Raw genomic sequence first — 19,891 nt, 5'->3', positions numbered from 1 at the left:
CAGGCTCAGCGGCCATGGCTCACGGGCCCAGCCGCTCCGCGGCATGTGGGATCCTCCCGGACCGGGGCACGAACCCGCGTCCCCCGCACTGGCAGGCGGACTCTCAACCACTGCGCCACCAGGGAAGCCCTCTGACCATTTTTAAAAACTGTTTAATCTTTTTTATTTAAAAACAAGAATTCAGTGTGTATAAATTTAGACGCTTTGTGTCTCTCTTTGATGCCTTCCTTTACAATTTTTGCGCTGCTTAGGAAAATACCACTGTTGTACTTTCCAACACAGCATGCCTATTTCAAAATTAATAATTAAATTTTCAATGTTTCTGCTATGCAAAAGAATGCATATCTTCTCCCTAACCAGCACATTTATTGGATATAAACTCAGAGCTTAAGACAGATGAAGATGAGTTTATAAGAAACTGGTACAAGCACTATGGAAAACAGTGTGGAGGTTCCTTAAAAAATTAAAAACAGAACTACCACAGGATCCAGCAATTCTACTTCTGAGTATTTGTCTGAATAAAACAAGTACACTAATTTGAAAACATATATGTATCCCTATGTTCATTGCAGCATTATTTACCATAGCCAAGATATGGAAGCAACCTAAGTGTCCATCAACAGATGAGTGGATAAAGAAGATGTGGTATATATACACAATAGAATATTCCTCAATCATAGAAAATACTGAAATCTTGCCATCTGCGACAGCATGGGTGGACCTGGCGGGTAGTATGCTAAGTGAAATAAGTCAGACAGAGAAAGAGAAATACCATATGATTTCACTTATATGTGGAATCTAAAAAACAAAACAAAGGAACAACTTACAAAACAGAAACAGACTCACAAATACAAAGAACAAATTGGTGTTTGCCAGAGGGGAGGGGTGTTGGGGGGATGTGTGAAATAGGTGAAGGGGACTAAGAGGTATGAACTACCAGTTATAAAGTAAATAAGTCACAGGGATGTAAAGCGCAGCACAGAAAATATAGTCAGTAATATTGTAATAACTTTGTATGGTGACAGATGGTAATCAGACTTACTGTGGTGATCATTTCATAATGTATTAAAAAATTGCATTACTGGGCTTCCCTGGTGGCACAGTGGTTGAGAGTCCACCTGCCGATGCAGGGGACGCGGGTTCGTGCCCTGGTCCGGGAAGATCCCACGTGCCGCGGAGCGGCTGGGCCCGTGAGCCATGGCCGCTGAGCCTGCGCGTCCGGAGCCTGCGCTCCGCAACGGGAGAGGCCACAACAGTGAGAGGCCCGAGTTCCGCCAAAAAAAAAAAAAGCATTACTATGTTGTACACCTAAAACTAATATGATATTGTAAGTCAGTTATACTCCAGTAAATATTTCTTTTAAAGAAATAAGAAAATGGGTCTATTGAAAACACAGCAATGAATTTAATATCAGGAGGAATTCCTTGCCTCTCCTTTCCATTGTCTGTTAAATTTTGTAAGGAGGCTCCGCGATGGCTTCTCTATTGACTGGAGAATGCTGCAGAGTGGTGGTGAAGAGCGTGTTGGTGGAGAGGAGGTCGGTGGCCTCCGTGACTCACTTCATTGTAAAATGGGCTGTTGGTTCCTTCCTTCACTGTGCTTTGCTTCTTCTCATCCCCAATTTCAATGATCACAACTGGGTCGATGTTCTCACCCACCAGCTGGCGGGCCTCGGTGATGTTTATGGCAATCTACAACACAAAGCAGCGTGGACACACTCTGGGTCTGGCTGTTCATTCACACAAGAAGAGCTGGGCGGGGGGCTTGGTAGGAAGAGCTCATCACTTACTTGGTAATTTTGGGATCTGACCTCCCCATCGTGGATCTTAGTCAACAGTTTTGATCTATTGAAAGAAAGTTTAACATATTTGTTTCATTAAGAACCTACCTTAGATCCATCAGCCATGATAATATTTCCCCAGGTATTCCCACATGCTTTTATTCATATCACATATTCTCTCTCCATCTCTGGAGGAGATAAGTATAGATGGACACAGGACTTAACCTCTCTATGACTCAGTTTTCCTATCCTAAAAAATGGCACTAATAATAGCCCTTACCACAAGGAGTGATTGCTACAATTAAAAGATGTAAGGCATGTAAACGTTTAACCCAGTTCCTGGCAAGACTAAATGTCAATTCTTATTGTGAGTATGATTATCAGTATCATTTATTTTTTATTTTACAGAATGAGAAACTGAGATGCCTCAGCAAATCAGTGGCAGAGCTGGGTCTAAATAAGGATCTCCCTAATCTGCTGTCTGATCCTATCCAGCGGACCAATTTGCCATTTCTGGTAAATATAGCAATTCTGAGTTTCGTGATTGCTTTTGAAAAAAAAAAAAAAATTGGTAAAAAAGAAAATTGCAAAGAATGACCAAGATGTCATCTCAGCGAGGTTTCACATTCCAGGGGATTTCATTTATCAGGACTGTCATGAGTAACTGAAAACAGATGTGCAACACCTGGGCATCTAGAAATCGGATAATAACATAAAGAGGTGACGAATCCCTGCTGCCACAGAAGCAGCAATGGGTGGGATATAAATTGAGCTTGAGTTCCTATTGAATTTTATTCTCTTGCCTTCTAGCAACACTGCTGCATTTGACTTCCTTCCATTTCTGCTGATTATAATTGAGTCCAGTAGAGAACATAGTAAACTAGTAAAAGTCTCAAGCCTTTGGAGTCAGGCCGATCTGAATTAGAATATTTGTTTTCCCCAATTTTGTGATATTAGCCTTAATTTCTTCATCTAAAAATAGAAATAATAATTTCTACCGCATAGGGTTGCTTTTAGGATTAAAAGAAATATTGCATGTAGGAAAGGGTAGGATATCAAAGGGTATCTGTTCATCAATAAAACGGCAAACCTGTACTGACCATTTACCACGTGAAAGCTCTGTGCTAGTCTCAGAGGAAAAACACACATGAACAAGCCATCATCTTGGTCCTTGCAGAGCTAGCAAGCTATCCAAGGGAGAGAGGACCAAAGCAGATAAAGGGAGAACTATTAAGTGTAAGACATGGCGTAGAAAAAAATGTGATAGAACTTCAGAGAAGAGAGAAATTTGTGAGAGCCGAAGTAAGCAACAAAGACATCACTACAGAGGTCAGATTTGAACTGAACATTGGTAGGTGGGTAGAATTTTAACTGATGGAGGATGACTGGCCAGGAGAAAGCAAAAGGCCAGGGCTTCTTCCTTCTCTTTCTCCTCCCTTCCTCCACTAATTCTATGCTATTATCTTAGTGAAATAAATGGCAAAGGATCTGTTAAAGGATATTAAAAAATAACTGAAGTCCTGATTCTGGGGTTTGGGGGGGTGGTAGCTGTCATGGTGCCGTGTAGGGGGAAGGAGACATTGCAGTGAGTATGAACGTACAAACTTCACATCTTCTTTTAAGGGTCAAGCTCTGAGCTATCACCTTTTCTGATTTCCATCTGTCTCCCACCGCCTGCCCCCCTCCCCTTACACACATACACTGTGTACCATCCTGTCACAGCCCAGTGATACCAACTCAGGATGTGCCACACAAGGAAGCACTAATTTGCACTACTGATAATAACAACTGAGTGGAAAAGGAAGGGATGGCATGAGGAATTATCATTAGTAAGAAATTGACATAATCAAATATGGTAGACTGAAGGCATTGATAGCCCCAATTATTGGCTTCCTTGTATCCAGGATTTTTGCCCTGTAACTTGTAGTCTCCTCTTGCTGTGACATGGGCTAGACTTGTGACTTGCATTGGTCAACAGAATGCAGCAGAAATGACTTTTGCCGATTCCAAGCCTGGGCTCAAGAGATCTTGTGTACTGCCACTTTCTCTCCTGGAACCCTGCCATCACCACCATTGGAATAAGCTTGGAATAGCCTGCTGGAGGATCTAATACCGTACGAAGGAGAGGCCAGTGGTCCCAGGTAAAGCAATACTGGACCAGCCCACCACCAGCCAACAGTCAAACTAAAATCAGCAGAACTGCCAAATGACAACAGACACATCAGTCATATACCTGTGACTACCTGGAACCAGTAAAACTATCCAAACTAACCCACAGACTCATGAACAATGATAAGTGCTTATATTAAGCCACTGAGCTTAGGGGTTATTGGTTACACACCTATAGCTAACTGATACAACAAATTGCATGCAGAAGGCCAGTTTGTTCTGACTTTTTGTTGGGTAGTGTAAGAACCACTTTCTCATTTGGGACAAACACAAAGCCCAGACATCTAGCATCTTGATGAATTAAAGAGCAGGTGAGGGACAGCACCTGATGCTGTCTCCTGTTGCTGCTGTCATTCCTGAACAATGAGGGACATGAGTACCTTAACTCAGGAAATTTAAGACTAGACGTTGGTAGAGCCGGGACCCTGGCCAGCACTGCCGTAGAGAAAGTAGAGGAGACAAAACACTCAGTCTTCCTGCCTCAGACCTTCAGCTCTTGTAGACGGTGACTAGGTGTTATTCTCTGTTCTCCCAGAGCCTGCAGAAGTACCTGGCAGAGGGGAGGTGCTGGCAAATGTGTGCTGATTGCCTGTATCAATACTGTACCTTCTCTTTGGAGGAGCTGAGGGGACAGGAGAGGTGGAAGCATTGTCAGAAATCAAATCTCCCAGGCCTTCCTGGTGAGAAAGCCCCTCCTGTGGTGCTTCTGCTTCACCTGGACCATCTAGAAAAGCAAACAAAAGGGACAGATCTTTTAAATATGACACACCGTGGCAATATGAGCCTCAACTCTGTGTCCAGGCTATGCCAGTCACTGTAAGGTGTACAAGGACTGGTCAAAGACAGTCCTTGACCGCATGGACCTTATCATCTTTTTGGCAGAAAAGCCAGACACATACTATGTATCTTCTGTTTCCAAAAAAAGAGAGGGAGTAGATTTGTATGCCTGGTATTGTGGAATTATGGATTATGAATTTAAAGAGATGCTTTTGGGGTTTCCCTGGTGGCACAGTGGTTGAGAGTCTGCCAGCCAATGCGGGGGACACGGGTTCGTGCCCCGGTCCGGGAAGATCCCACATGCCGCGGAGCGGCTGGGCCCGTGAGCCATGGCCGCTGAGCCTGCGCGTCCGGAGCCTGTGCTCCGCAACGGGAGAGGCCACAACAGTGAGAGGCCTGCGCACCGCGATGAAGAGTGGCCCCCACTCGCCACAACTAGAGAAAGCCCTCGCACAAAAACGAAGACCCAATGCAGCCAAAAATAAAATAAATAAATAAATTAAAGAAAAAAAAAGAATGAGGAGCAACTGTTAGAGAATCAGGTTTACAGTGAACATTCTTAGGTACCTTATACATGCCAGAAACTGGGCTAGGTTAGATGTTCAGGATGGAGGAATTAACAAAACGTGGACCCCTCCCTCTAGGGGTTTACGCGCTGGAGGGTGAGACAGGCCTGCAGGCAGGAAGGCAGTCAGCTAAAGCATCATCCATAGCTAACTCATTGATTGATTGATTCATTCATTCTGTTCTCTCCAATCTACTCACCAAGGAGCTCCACTGCAACCTTCTTTAAAAAAATAAAAAATCATGTTTCTCTTTTGAAAACCCCTCCATGGCTTCCCACTGCACTTAGAATAAATCCGAAGTCCACACGCAACTCTAATTCCCTGTCCTACCTGACTGCCATCTCCTCCTCCTGGCCTACCTGCCCCCCGGCCCTACCCTCAGTGCTTTCTAGTCACACAGGCTGGCTTCCATCCCTTCTAACAAGCTCTCTCCTGCTTGAAGTCTTTCTTCACAGGCAGCCCTCAGCCTGAGCTGTTCTTCCTGCCCACCCCTCGGGGGCTCACCTAAAAAAATCCCCCCCCCCCCCCCCCCGCTCAGGAGCCCTTCTCAGACTACACTAAAAGAGATTCCCCCGCTAGTCTCCATGTAAGCACGTTGTCTATTTTCTTTACAGCACTTTTCTCCACTTGTAATGCAGTTACCGCATCAGGGTCCCCATGGATAACAGATGGCCCGTCCACAGCAGGATGACTTGAGGACTTTTTACAAAGGTGTGGGTATAGGAAAACCACAAAGGGTTGTACAGCTATCTCTGGCTATGGCAGCCAAGCTGATACCACGTGGAGGCCCCCAAAATGAGGAGAGAGAACAGTTACCAGAACGTGGAAGGAGAGGAAGTCGGGTCTAGTTGGCTTTCCTAGGTGGAGGGGCACCCATCCTCCAGCTGAGGGACACATCCAACCACTGGGTCCTGACCTCACACTCCTTCCTCCCCCAGACCTCCTGCTGGGGTACCCCCTTGGGGAAGGGACCTGGGTTGTGCATCCATAGAGGTCAGCCTCCTGGGACAGAGAGAGGTGGACAAGGGTGGAAGATAGATCTGGAAGGGCAAACGGAAGAATCCTCCACAGGGCTTTCTTCCCTCTAAACTATCCAATGTCACCACTACACACCCAGAACCGAGCACAGGACCCTACGCTCAGCAGACATTCTATTAATATTTGTTAAACAAATGAATGAATGATGATCATGGGAGGTACCCAACAACTACTCTTTGGGTAGCTAATTAATGGATGCGTCAGGGTCATTGGAATTTTATGAAATTAAGGCACAGCCATTATGTCTCAAAATACACAGATGTAAGAGCCACAGACTTTGAGAACCTCTAAACATTTCACCCAGAAAAGTCCTAACTTCCCCAGTCAGGCCAAGAAGGAAAGACCAATTTGCACTAAGTTCTGTAGACATTGTTTTCGCTGTCTCCCACAGGGTCAGCCCCTGGCCAGTAGGATGGATGCTATTTACTTTTAGGAGGGGCCTGACTCCTCTCCGCCCTGTTTGCTCTGTGGACTGAAGACTCTAATTCAACATTATGAAAATGACTCTACTACCCAAAGCAATCTACAGATTCAATGCAATCCCTATCAAACTACCACTGGCATTTTTCACAGAACTAGAACAAAAAATTTCACAATTTGTATGGAAACACAAAAGACCCCGAATAGCCAAAGCAAACCTGAGAACGAAAAACAGAGCTGGAGGAATCAGTCTCCCTGACTTCAGACTATACTACAAAGCTACAATAATCAAGACAGTATGGTACTGGCACAAAAACAGAAAGATAGATCAATGGAACAGGATAGAAAGCCCAGAGATAAGCCCTCGCACATATGGTCACCTTAAAGGAGGCAGGAATGTACAGAGGAGAAAGGACAGCCTCTTCAATAAATGGTGCTGGGAAAACTGGACAGGTACATGTAAAAGTATGAGATTAGATCACTCCCTCACACCATACACAAAAAGAAGCTCAAAATGGATTAAAGACCTAAAGGTAAGGCCAAAAACTATCAAACTCTTAGAGGAAAACATAGGCAGAACACTCTATGACATAAATCACAGCAAGATCCTTTTTGACCCACCTCCCAGAGAAACGGAAATAAAAACAAAAATAAACAAATGGGACCTGATGAAACTTCAAAGCTTTTGCACAGCAAAGGAAACCATAAACAAGACCAAAAGACAACCCTCAGAATGGGAGAAAATATTTGCAAATGAAGCAACTGACAAAGGATTAATCTCCAAAATTTATAAGCAGCTCATGCAGCTCAATAAAAAAAAAAATAACCCAATCCAAAAATGGTCAGAAGACCTAAGCAGACATTTCTCCAAATAAGATATACAGATTGCCACCAAACACATGAAAGAATGCTCAACATCACTAATCATTGGAGAAATGCAAATCAAAACTACAATGAGATATCATCTCACACCAGTCAGAACAGCCACCATCATCAAAAAATCTAGAAACAATAAATGCTGGAGAGGGTGTGGAGAAAAGGGAACACTCTTGCACTGCTGGTGGGAATGTGAATTGGTTCAGCCACTATGGAGAACAGTATGGAGGTTCCTTAAAAAACTACAAATAGAACTACCATATGACCCAGCAATCCCACTACTAGGTATATACCCTGAGGAAACCAGAATTCAGAAAGAGTCATGTACCAAAATGTTCATTGCAGCTCTATTTACAATAGCCCGGAGATGGAAACAACCTAAGTGTCCATCATCGGATGAATGGATAAAGAAGATGTGGCACATATATACAATGGAATATTACTCAGCCATAAAAAGAAACGAAATTGAGCTATTTGTAATGAGGTGGATAGACCTAGAGTCTGTCATACAGAGTGAAGTAAGTCAGATCGAGAAAGACAAATACTGTATGCTAACATATATATATGGAATTTAAGGGGAAAAAAATGTCATGAAGAACCTAGGGGTAAGACAGGAATAAAGACACAGACCTACTAGAGAACAGAGTTGAGGATATGGGGAGGGGGAAGGGTGAGGTGTGTTAGGGCGAGAGAGAGACATGGACATATATATACTAACAAACGTAAGGTAGATAGCCAGTGGGAAGCAGCCGCATGGCACAGGGAAACCGGCTCGGTTCTTTGTGGCTGTCTGGAGGGGTGGGATAGGGAGGGTGGGAGGGAGGGAGACAAAGAGGGAAGAGATATGGGAACATATATATATGTATAACTGACTCACTCTGTTATAAAGCAGAAACTAACACACCATTGTAAAGCAATTATATAAAAAAAAAAAAAAAAAAAAAGAGCCCCAGGGAGCCAGCTCCTCTGAAATGCCTATGGTCGGCTGCCCTAAATCTCCACCAGTTTGTTCCTTCCCCACTGCACAGTCAGTAAGGGCTCTTAACGGGAGGCTGACCCATGGGGTAGGAAAGCCTGGGCTCTGTTGTAAGACTGATCTAGCCTCAGGAGCCAGCTTCTGCACCTATTGGTTGTGTGACTTTTAGCAAACACTTATCCTCTCTGAACCTCTTATAAAACAGGGGCAAAGGAAACTACATTTCAGAGTCATGAATGATGTATGTTAAGTAAAAAACAGCAGGGGCTTATTCAATGTGTCATAGATATTAGTTTTCATAAGGTCCTTGAAGGAAGGAACTGTGTTTTATTCAACCTTGTATCTCCAGGACGTACTGCAGGGTCATAATTTCAAGGACACCAGGAAAGAACCCAGTCTTTTCTACCCAATCCCCGATACCTTCAACTTGAGTGAATAGACAAGTTCTTCTATTAAGCTTTAAGCCTTGTCTCCACCTAAAGTGTAATGCCTCTCCTGTCCCATCCAAGAATGACTTGATCATTACTATCAACACTTTAATGAGTCTCTGTATTTTCCCATCGTAAGGTTAGGTTTTCCCTGAGGGTGAGGAATGAAGCTGGGTGGAGGACAGGCTGCAGGGCACCTGCAGGGTACGCGGTGAAGGGTGAAGGACGCACCCCTCCAAGGAGACGAGAGGGGTGAAAATAAAGCAGATTCACTGTACCATTTTGGTTTAGAAATGGTCCAGAAAGCTAGCCTTGAACCAGTTGCTGTCACGACCACCCAACATAAATTTCCAGACACCACCCCAGACCTGTCCATTGGAAACAGTTGATCATATTTGATTCAATACACATGAGTGTCTCCCTGATATGGGGCCTGGCCTCCACTGGCACAGGTCACACTGTAACTTGGAGCCTTGCTCTTCTGGAGAAGGAATCGCCCATTCTAAGCGCAGGAAGTCTGAGAGCCTGGATTTATCAATATATCCCAATGCCATTGCTTCCTGGCTCTGCACCTCCCACCATCAAGGCTGGCTTCATGGGTCTGTGCAGCCCTGTAGGGTCCTGTGATCAGAAGGAACTCATTGCCCTTGGCCTAATGCTCTGCAGTCACCATCCAGATATTCTTAATAAGTTCTTAACAATGGCTTTGCATTTTCATTTTTCACTGAGCCCTGCAATTCTGCAGCTGGTCTTTTCCACACTTTACTTACTCTCTCTGCATCTCTGTAACCTCATTTGTGAAACTGGGATAGCCACACCTTCTGGTCGGATGACGGAGGGGTTAAATGAGACAGTATATGTAACGCCTCCCCCAGAGCAGCTGCCACCCTCCCTCTGATTTTCAAAATCTCACTTGCTTCTCCCAATGACCGCGCGGTCAGCTCAGTAGCCCACGTCATGCCCACTTAGCAAAGGGAGAAGCTGGGACTTGGAGCTGCTGAGTGACTTATCCTGGGCCGCAGAGCAAATCATAACAGAAATGGGAGCTTGAACCCTGTCACTGCCTCCTTGGGGGGAATCCTTCCGGGGTCCAGCAGGTGTCCACCCACCCTTGTTTGGCCAAGGGACCAGATGACCAGTGGCACAGGGGGGGATCACTTTGGGCCCGTGCTTGGGGTTGGCAGCGTCTGGAGACCCAGAAGGCAGCACAGTTCCCACGTCACTCCTCGGAGAATGAATCCCATTCTCAGCCAAGGGGGGGGTCAACCCTGGAGACCTGCAGGCCCCAGGGTGGTGGTCCCTCCCCACCCCTCAAAAGACTCACCTTGGGCGCCCTTGCTGGCTAGGATTAACCCCTTCTCTGCTTTCTTTTTCTTCTTCAGCTTCAGCCCAAACATCTCCTTTCTGAAAAAAAAAGAAAAATTTAAAACTACAGTGATAATAACTTTGACTCATTCAGACATGTTAAGAGAAAATACACACACACACACACACACACACACACACACACACACACACACGCTGAGTTCTTCTGGAAGCTGACCATCCTCCTAAACCACCCAGGATGGGCATCAAAAGACAAGTATCAGGATGACCCAACATGCTCTTCAGACTCTTACTGAAACCACAAAAAAAAACCCTAAACAGAAATCATGAGGTCCACCTAGAACCACACTTAAATTAGGCATAATACAAATACTAATAACACTAGCTGTTTTCTTCTCCATTTCTCTTTACTCAGCTGTGCCAGGCACTCAAAACAAATGATATCATTTAATCATCACAGAGACCCTCTCCTATCCATCTTACAGATGAGGGGTCAAGGCACAGAGAGGGTAAGTAAAGTTTCCAAGGTCACACAGCTCTTAAGTCTCAGAGCTACCCCTGGAACCAGGCCTGTCTGATTTTAGAGCCCAGGCTCTAATCACAGGGTAACCTGAGCAGAATGAACACCCTCTCCTCAGCTGAGCTCCAGACCATTTCTAAGGTCAAGAGGCTCTGGGATTTACTAAGGTCACTCCTCAAGTGCACAGCTCAGCTGACATGTAGTATATGCCTAGAATGTCAGCTATTATTATTATTGTTATTATTAGCCATGAGCAGGAAGCTGTTTGGGGGCCTCCTCCTCAGCCCTGGAAAGGGGCCCAGTCTGTTGTTTCTAACTGACACCAGGAGCATCCCGACCCTCTGCCAGCCTGCTGAGAGAATCCCTTTCTGGAGATGCGCGGAAGAATGGAAGGTCAGAAAAAGTTCTGGCTTTGAGTCGGGCAGGCGGATGGGGTGGCCTTTGGAGACGGGAAGAACAGGAACAGGGACGGATCGGAGGAGAAGGGATGCAAGAGCAGCAAAGGCTCGGACCCTCTCAGTGAGCATCCTGCAGTCCTGAGCAATGTGAGGACAGTGGCAGAACCACTGAAGTTTTCCATTTTCTTACATATTTAGGACTCAAGAGTGGGTGGACTACAGTGGCCAAGATCAGGGCCTCCACAGCCAGACTGCCTGGGTGCTAATCCCAGCACCATCATTGCGACCTTGAACAGGTCACCTAACCTCACAAAACGCCAGGGTCCTCACGTGTAAATGAGATAACAAATGTAAAGCATTTAGCCCAGTACCTGGAACATACTAGTTGCTCAATAAATGTTAGCTATTCTTGTTACTATTTGAAGGGATAAGGTTAGAGCTAATGAGAGGAAGCTACTAGGAGACATATGTCCCCTCCATTCACTTATTTATTTATTTCCTTATTTGTTTATTTATTCTTTTCATGTCCTGCCTTGATCCAGATGAGGAATTAAGGAGCCTTCCTCATTGGTGCTGCCTGAACAGTGGAATGCACTGCACTGGGTGGAAGTGAGTTCCCAGTTCCTGGAGATGTGCAAGCAGAGACCTACGGACCACTGGTAAAAGATGTTGTAGAGAGGACAAACATCAAAAGCAGGGGGCACTGGCCTAGGGGACTCCGGGGGTCCTTTGAGATCCTGAAATACAGTAGAATGATGGAAAGAATGAGTTCTGGAACCACCCAGACATGGTCGGATTGGGTAAGTCACAGCACTTCTCTGAGCCAGTTTCCCCCTGAGTACAATGGAGATAAATGACACGGTACATACTTTACAGGATTGTTGTAAGAATATGAGGGTAAGTAAGCAAAGCACCTAGGACAAAGCAAAGCTGTGATAAGAACACGCTTCTGAGCCTCCCAGGAATCTCAAATACACAAGGGAAATTCCCTTTTTTTCTGAAATTTCTTAAAGGAAATTTCCAATAATAGTTTTTGCTTTCCTGTTTTCAAAGGAGAGTTACCATGCAGAGAGTCCAAGGCCAGTCCCGTCCAGACTCTGAAATGCCACTGTGGTCCCCAAGGGTTCCCTGCCGTGATCATTTCACAGAGGCAGAATCTGATGTTCCTGGGAAATTGGCAAGCAGGCTCAACAGAGTACTTGAGAAGACTGAGTAACTTCCATCTGGAAACAGGAAGTTGCTACCAATAAATGACAGTAGCTACCGGAGGGAGACTTAACACTCCTTTAGGAAGCTGACAGTTCATCACGGATGGCTTCAGCATTCCAAGCCCTCCCACAGGGCAGGGCAGTGACTGAGGCATGGGGCATGCCACAGGCTACTGTTGTGGGCACGGGAGGAGGGAGAGATGTGCCACCTCTCAGAGTCAGGCACCCTTGCCCCTCCAAAACCAAGAGCTCCTAACCCTGCTGTCCATTAAACCCACCTAAGGAGTTTAAAATATACCAATGTCCGGAACCACCTTCAGAGATTTTTAATTGATTTGGGAGAAAAACCAGTTCTCAGGAGGTCTGCTCTAGACACAGCTCAGACCCCCTACAGAGGAAGCCAGAAACCTTCCAGTAATGCCCAAAGAATTTACAGCCAGCTCTGCCCTCTGGGTGGATTGATGTTCGTTTCACAAACACACAAGGTTGTTTGCCTGAAACCCTGAGTCAGTTATCAAGGGCACTCCCAGCATGACTCCCAGCGTGAAAAGGTTTCTTGATGAAAATTGATTTCTTCTCCTCAGCCCCGTGACATCCACAGTAGAGAGAGGACACAGCTCGCCAGCCCTGAAAGATCTTGCCACTGGCAGATTGCACAGCCCAGGGTAAATTGGAGACACAAGACTCAGCTCAGGGCCCTGCTTGAATCCCCCTGTTAGCTCCAGAATTTGGGGCTGGATGCTTAAATCAGATGAACATGTTTCATTCTCACATGACACAATATTTCTTATCAAATCCACAGGGTGATGCTAAAAAAGGAAACAATGCTTATACAATGTAAAACATGCTATAAAGTATTACAATGTTGATGACAAGAAAACATGCTACAATATTCCCCTGAGTGAGTTTTGAAGTTTTTAAACACGCTTTGACACTCACCAAGTACCAGGAATACCATGTTACACACATAAGCTCCTAGGATCCCCACCACGTACCACGAGGAGGATGCTATTATTATCCACTTTTACAAACAAGAGTTTGTCGGGGGTTCCAGCCAATATTTTGGGATCGACCAGTAAAGCAGGAAGACTTACCTGGTAAGTCTTCAAGGCAGTTGCCATCGTACCGGCCCCCCTCTCCAGTTTCCCGAGGATTCCGGCATAGGAACCTCCTGCCCCACTTCAAAGAAAGGATGGAACTCTCCAGTTTAGGGTCTACTGAATCTCCTCCCAGGGCCACCCCAAGATAAGTCAAGAGACACACAGTAACCCCCATACCACCTTGGTCCCCTCAGGGTGAAAGCTACCACGACTCTGATATCTACATCCAAACAGCAAGAGCATTAAACAGTGCGCGTTTAACTTGCTTCCGTACATCTGTTCAAGGCGGCGTTGCTTCACGTTGAGCCCAGGGCTCGCATTGCCAGGGAGGCAGCCAGCCTGGCACACACAGAAAGAGGAGCCCGGCAACTGGAGTGTGCGTCTCATCTATGATACTTTCTAACTATGTCACTGCAGCTGGCCACAGGACTTCTCGGAGCTCCAGGCTCCTCTTCTGCAGGAAGTGGTGGTAAAGTTAACACTGCTTTTCTCACTGGGAATATTGTGTATGTCACCTCATTGAACCCTCATGCTGAACTGCTCTAAGCTCTGCAAATAGCAACTTTCCTGTCATGCCCATGGCTAGGGGAGCCGAGATCAGGAAATCGCTCACAACCATGGTCACCTTGTGGTTTTCCACCTGTGTCACCAGATTCCCCTTCTGGAATCAACTTTTCTACCTTCAGCGCAGAAGAGAAGCAGCTCAGGCCAAGAGGCCAAACACTAAGTTAACTGCATCAACGGGTGTGACCAGTACGGGCCCCTGCTACTCTCCTTCCCAGATAAGGAGACTCAGGTCACCTCTGCACCTCACCCTCCAGATCCACTCATAACAACCAGTGTGGAAAAGAAAACGCTTTGGGGCTTCCCGGGCGGCAGAGTGGTTAAGAATCCACCTGCCAATGCAGGGGACACGGGTTCGAGCCCCGGTCCGGGAAGATCCCACATGCCGCGGAGCAACAAAGCCCGTGTGCCACAACTACTGAGCCTGCGCTCTAGAGCCCGTGAGCCACAACTACTGAAGCCCGCGCGCCTAGAGCCCGTGCTCCGCAACAAGAGAAGCCACCGCGATGAGAAGCCCGTGCACTGCAACAAAGAGTAGCCCCTGCTCACCACAACTAGAGAAAGCCAGTGCGCAGCAACAAAGACCCAACGCAGCCAAAATAGATAGAGAGATAAATAAAATAAATTTATATATATATAATGCAACCACTTTGATTTGTGAATTTCTTTATACGGGAACTCTTTAAAACTTTAAAAAATATATTATATTTAATAAACTTCCTTTACCAGAAGAATGGATTTGCAGGTAATCAAGTCTATCTTAAAAAACAAAACAAAATCAAGCTTTATCACCATTTTGAGGTTATCCAGAGAGCCTTGGGTAAATTTCCCATTGCCTGCTAGGAAATACCTTCTTGGGTATATGCTGTCTGTGTACTCATCTTACTTCTAGGACTGGCATATATTTATTAAAGGCAAACCAGCAAACATAGAAACAGCCATAATGTGGGCTTTGACAGAAGACTGTTAAAATATAAATCTATGCGACATCTTGCCTTGTCAAGACTCCGAAACGTTTTTTCCTCTCTGCCCGTGATCTTCCCATTACTGCTCTCCTGATCATATCCATTTACTTAGGGCAATGATGGTCAACTTTGGCTGTACATCAGATTCACGTGAGGGAGCATTCTAAAACTATCTCCCACACTATGGCCAGATCCCATCCCAGAGAGTCTGATTTCGTTGGTCAGCACCGGGGCCAAGCTGCAGTAGTGTTTTAAGTTCCCCAGGTGATTCTAAAGTGCAGCAGGCTGGGCTTCCCTGGTGGCGCAGTGCTTGAGAGTCCGCCTGCCGATGCAGGAGACGCGGGTTCGTGCCCTGTTTCGGGAAGATCCCACATGCCGCGGAGCGGCTGGGCCCATGAGCCATGGCCACTGAGCCTGCGCGTCCGGAGCCTGTGCTCCGCAAATGGGAGAGGCCACAACAGTGAGAGGCCCGCATAACGCAAGGAAAAAAAATAAAAATAAAAAAAATAAAGTGCAGCAGGGTTGCAAACCCCTGTGGCTAAGTAATCAGTGCCAATGAGCTGTGTTCTCAAAGACAAGGTTTATATATATATATATATATACACTTGTATATATTTACATAGATATTATTTGCATAAATATGTGGTACGCGGGCCTCTCACTGTCGTGGCCTCTCCCGTTGCGGAGCACAGGCTCCAGACGTGCAGGCTCAGCGGCCATGGCTCACGGGCCCAGCCGCTCCACGGCACGTGGGATCTTCCCGGACCGGGGCACAAACCGTGTCCCCTGCATCGGCAGGCGGACTCTCAACCACTGTGCCACCAGGGAAGCCCAGTCCATTTCTTACCTATCGCTTTGTCTCTCACTAAATTCTTTCTGAGATGAGACATCAAGGACCTCAAATTCACCGGGAACACTCGCCCATCCCTTCAATCTGAGGGGCTCCATTTCTATCTGTTTTATATATTAAGTTGTAAAGTTTGAAAACCACTCATCAAGACTAACCTACTCGTTTGGCCAGTAGGGAACCTGAGACCCAGAAAGAAACTAGGAACCAAATCAAGATTATATACCTGTTTATTGTAAGTGCTGGGACTTCTGGGTGCCCATTTATCCTGTGTTCACCCCCCAGAAATGCTAAGACCTCAGCAAGTATGGACCTCCACAGCCCTCCCTCTCCAAACCCAGGCCGGGGGAACTCTGATAACAGACACACCTCAAATCCCGTTCATTCAAAAATGGACTTTTTCCTTCCATAGAGCTCTAATTCAGAACCCCTGTGCATTACAGAAAATGCTCCAAGGGGTTAAATATGATAATCTAATCACTTTCCTCTGGATAGTTAAAAAAGCCAAATTAAAGAAATTTCACAACTGTTAAAAGCAAAAGCAACTTGCTCAAAGTCACCCAGCTACAAATTGGCCAAGCTGGGGACAGAGCCCGGTCTCCTCACAGCCAGCTGAATGCTCTTCCTCCTAGACCATGCTGGGATGGATAATTTGTTCTATATAGTCATCCATTTTATTATTTAGTATCATTATTCAAAGTGCTCTGGGGCAATCAATAGCTGCTGTTCATTAAGCATGTAGGATAAGCAAGGCATTGGCTTAAGGTCCTGCATACATTTTTTTTCATCTAATCATCCCAATAACCATCTGATGGAAAGGTTCAATCTCTTTTACAAATGCGAAAATTAAAGCCTAGGAGGTTAAGTAACCTGCCTAAGATCCCACAGCTCTAAGCTGCAACAAAACTCTATCCAACCTCCACTCCATACCACCTCCCAAATACCAGTCAGAGTCACAATTTTTCAAGCACCTAACCAGAGTCAGGTACTGGGTAATCCTCACTTCCCAGATGGTAAACACCACAGTTCAGAGAGGTTTGGAAACTTGACTACAGCCACACAGCATCCGTTGCTGAAGCCCAGCCTCTTTGCACTCTGCAACCTCACTCATCATGACCCAGGTCTCTAAGAATAAACAGAAGAGCAGCATCCCCAAGGGCTCCCAGCAGCCTAGATAGCAACAGAGTCCAGCTCAGTAATAAGAAAAAGAGCAACCAGTCTCACCTTGACCAGTGAAGGTTCCTGACCTTGTCCAGAAATACTCACGATAACTAACTTCTTGGCCTCAAGGCAGGTCAGCAGGGTAGGAGGTGCAGCGTCCAGCACTAGTCTTTGGGAGGAGAAAGTCTCCCCTCTAGAATGGAGAGGGTCTCGGGCACAAGGCTGTCTCCTCCAGACGGCCAGGTGTCTCCCAGGAAATGCCCTTTCTGCTGTGTCTGCCCGGCAGCTCCCTATCTCTGTTTGAAATCCAGAGCCCAAGACTGATCTGCAAACACAGGAGCTCAGAGCAGATCCTGAGAGGAGGGGCCTCCAGGGTGTTTTATTCCAAGTCAGGTAGCCACAGGTAGGTCAAGGCTCAAAGAAACCCCAGCTCCAGACAGTGCCAAAGCCCTGGATACTTTCTAGCCACTGTCCAGCCATCAAAGTTGGATTTTTAATTATTTTCACCATCCCCTACTCATTTGCAATAATGAATATGTTTTCACTTTACTTGGGGCCAGTTCTAGATACTTTTACAAGTATTATCCTATTTAAGTCCCACAACAGCCCTCAGAGGTAGGTACTATCATTGTGCCCAATGTACAGATGGTGAAACTGAGCCACAGAGGGGCTGGTAAGTGCTGGGATTTGAACCAAGGCCACCTGCCCTCAGAGCCTGTGCTCTCAGGCCCTCCAGCCTGCCCTCTGTGGCATCTCATTGGGACTTGTAGTCTGCGGTTATTTCAAAGACGTCAAGTTTAGAAAGGAGACAAATAAAAAGAAGGCATTTTGGTGGATCAGATGCTTCAGAAATCATTGCCTGGAGTGGGTTGAATGGTGGCTGCCCAAAATATACACATTTTGGAAACTGTGAATGTGCCCTTATTTGCAAAAAAGAGTCTTTGCAAATGTAATTAAGTTAAAGATCTCAAGATGAGATCATTCTGGATTACATGAGTGGGTGTTAAACCCAAAGGCAAGTGTTCTTACAAGAAACAGAAAAGAAGACACACAGAGAAGGCCATGTGAAGACAGAGGCAGAGATCGGAATGATGTGACCACAAGCCAAGAAATGCCTGGAGCCACCAGAAGCTGGAAGAGGCAAGGAAGGATTCTCTCCCAGAGCCTTCAGATGGAGCATAATCCTCTTAGCACCTTGGTTTCAGACTTCTGGGCTCCAGAACTGGGAGAGGATACATTTCTGTTGTTCTAAGCCTCCCAGTTTGTGGTCATTTGTATGGCAGCACCAAGGAACTGATCCACTGCCCTTTGTTACTTCCTCTTGCACTTATTTTTTTTTTAATTAATTAATTTTGGCTGTGTTGGGTCTTCGTTGCTGCGCATGGGCTTTCTCTAGTTGTGGCGAGCAGGGGTTACTCTTCGTTGAGGTGCGCGGGCTTCTCACTGTGGTGGCTTCTCTTGCTGCGGAGCACAGGCTCTAGGTGTGTGGGCTTCAGTAGTTGTGGCACGCGGGCTCAGTAGTTGTGACTTGCGGGCTTACTTGCTCCACGGCATGTGGGATCTTCCCGGACCAGGGATCGAACCCGTGACCCCTGCATTGGCAGGTGGATTCTTAACCGCTGAGCCACCAGGGAAGTCCCCCTCTCGCACTTCTTAATGGCACCACAGGAAAGGAAAGAAAGTGGGTGCACTCCACTGAGCCCCTCATGGGGAAGAATGGGAAGTTGACGCCTGTGGGCCAGGCAGTGGTGTAAGAGCCTCCAAGGGGCAGGACAGCAAGGCAGGAAGGCAGGGGGGTGGGGAGAAGGTTTTGCAAGTGAGGACTGAGCAGGTTACAGAGTAGCTCACAAGGCAGCCTCGTTCAACATCCGCAACTGAGTCCTCATTGTCTCCAGAGAAATGGGCCTTGGTTCAGGGGTTCACAGACGCGGCACAGGCTTCCTGAAGCATGCCACCTCCCGTTTTTGGTCATCGTAGATTTGACCCCAATCAGAAGCAAAGATGTCAGAGATTACTGAGCCCCAACCTTGCACGTTACAAAAGGGGAAATTGATGACTAAAAAGGTGATGTGGTCTGAGGTCACATAGCCAATCATGGAACTGTCAGAGCTGGAACCTTGTCTCCTGATTCCTGAGCCGTTCAAGGGAACCAAACCTCCTCCCCTTGTCTGATCTGTTCTTCACAAAAGAAGATCCTGTGGCAACCCTTTTCTGAGCTCAACAGCCCCAGGGGGCCCCAAGTGTTCTCTAGCTAAAGCTCAAATCCCTCCTCCTAGGATTTAAGTTTATTTCTCCTTGTTTGCAGAATGACAGCCTTACCATGTGGCTGCTATGTCTGGCTCAGATACAAGTACACATCATAACAACAGAAGTCATCTGGCTGTACAGTACACATTCAATCATAAATGTTTGCTGATTGCTCATCGCAGGGAAAAACCAAATGGACAACCCCGCAGCCTTATTTCTCTGCTTCATCTCGTGCTGCTTGCTCTCTCTGCTCCAACCACACCACCTTCCTTCAGCAACGTGACTGAAACATGCCGTTCCCTCAGGGTCTTTGCACATGCTCTTCTCTGTGCCTAGAATCCATATGCCCTCCCACACCTCTTTGTCGCATTAACTCCATCTCATCCCTTAGAAAGATGTCACTTAACATCACAAGGACACTGATGTGTATAAAATTGATGACTAATAAGAACCTGCTGTATAAAAAAATAAATAAAATAAAAAACATCACAAGGCCTTCCCTGAAGCTCCCCTTCCCCCAGCCCC

At 46.2% G+C, this 19,891-nt stretch overlaps 1 protein-coding gene across 1 annotated transcript in view; it reads right to left on the bottom strand.

Annotated features, from left to right (window-relative positions):
• FER1L6 (fer-1 like family member 6) overlaps positions 1 to 10,427 on the bottom strand; it is a 128,780-nt gene extending 118,353 nt beyond the window's left edge. The window contains exons 1-4 of the mRNA XM_007456067.1: positions 10,355 to 10,427; positions 4,556 to 4,673; positions 1,790 to 1,844; positions 1,560 to 1,691 (exon numbers count right to left, since the gene is read on the bottom strand). Of these exons, the coding sequence (XP_007456129.1) occupies positions 1,560 to 1,691; positions 1,790 to 1,844; positions 4,556 to 4,673; positions 10,355 to 10,427 (378 nt within the window). The remainder of the gene's footprint in view (positions 1 to 1,559; positions 1,692 to 1,789; positions 1,845 to 4,555; positions 4,674 to 10,354) is intronic.
• Positions 10,428 to 19,891: the final 9,464 nt, after the last annotated feature.

Source organism: Lipotes vexillifer, unplaced genomic scaffold (assembly GCF_000442215.2).
Source record: "Lipotes vexillifer unplaced genomic scaffold, Lipotes_vexillifer_v1.1 scaffold84, whole genome shotgun sequence".
Classification (NCBI taxonomy): Eukaryota; Metazoa; Chordata; class Mammalia; order Artiodactyla; family Lipotidae; genus Lipotes; species Lipotes vexillifer.
This window is presented reverse-complemented; position numbering and strand designations above follow the sequence as displayed.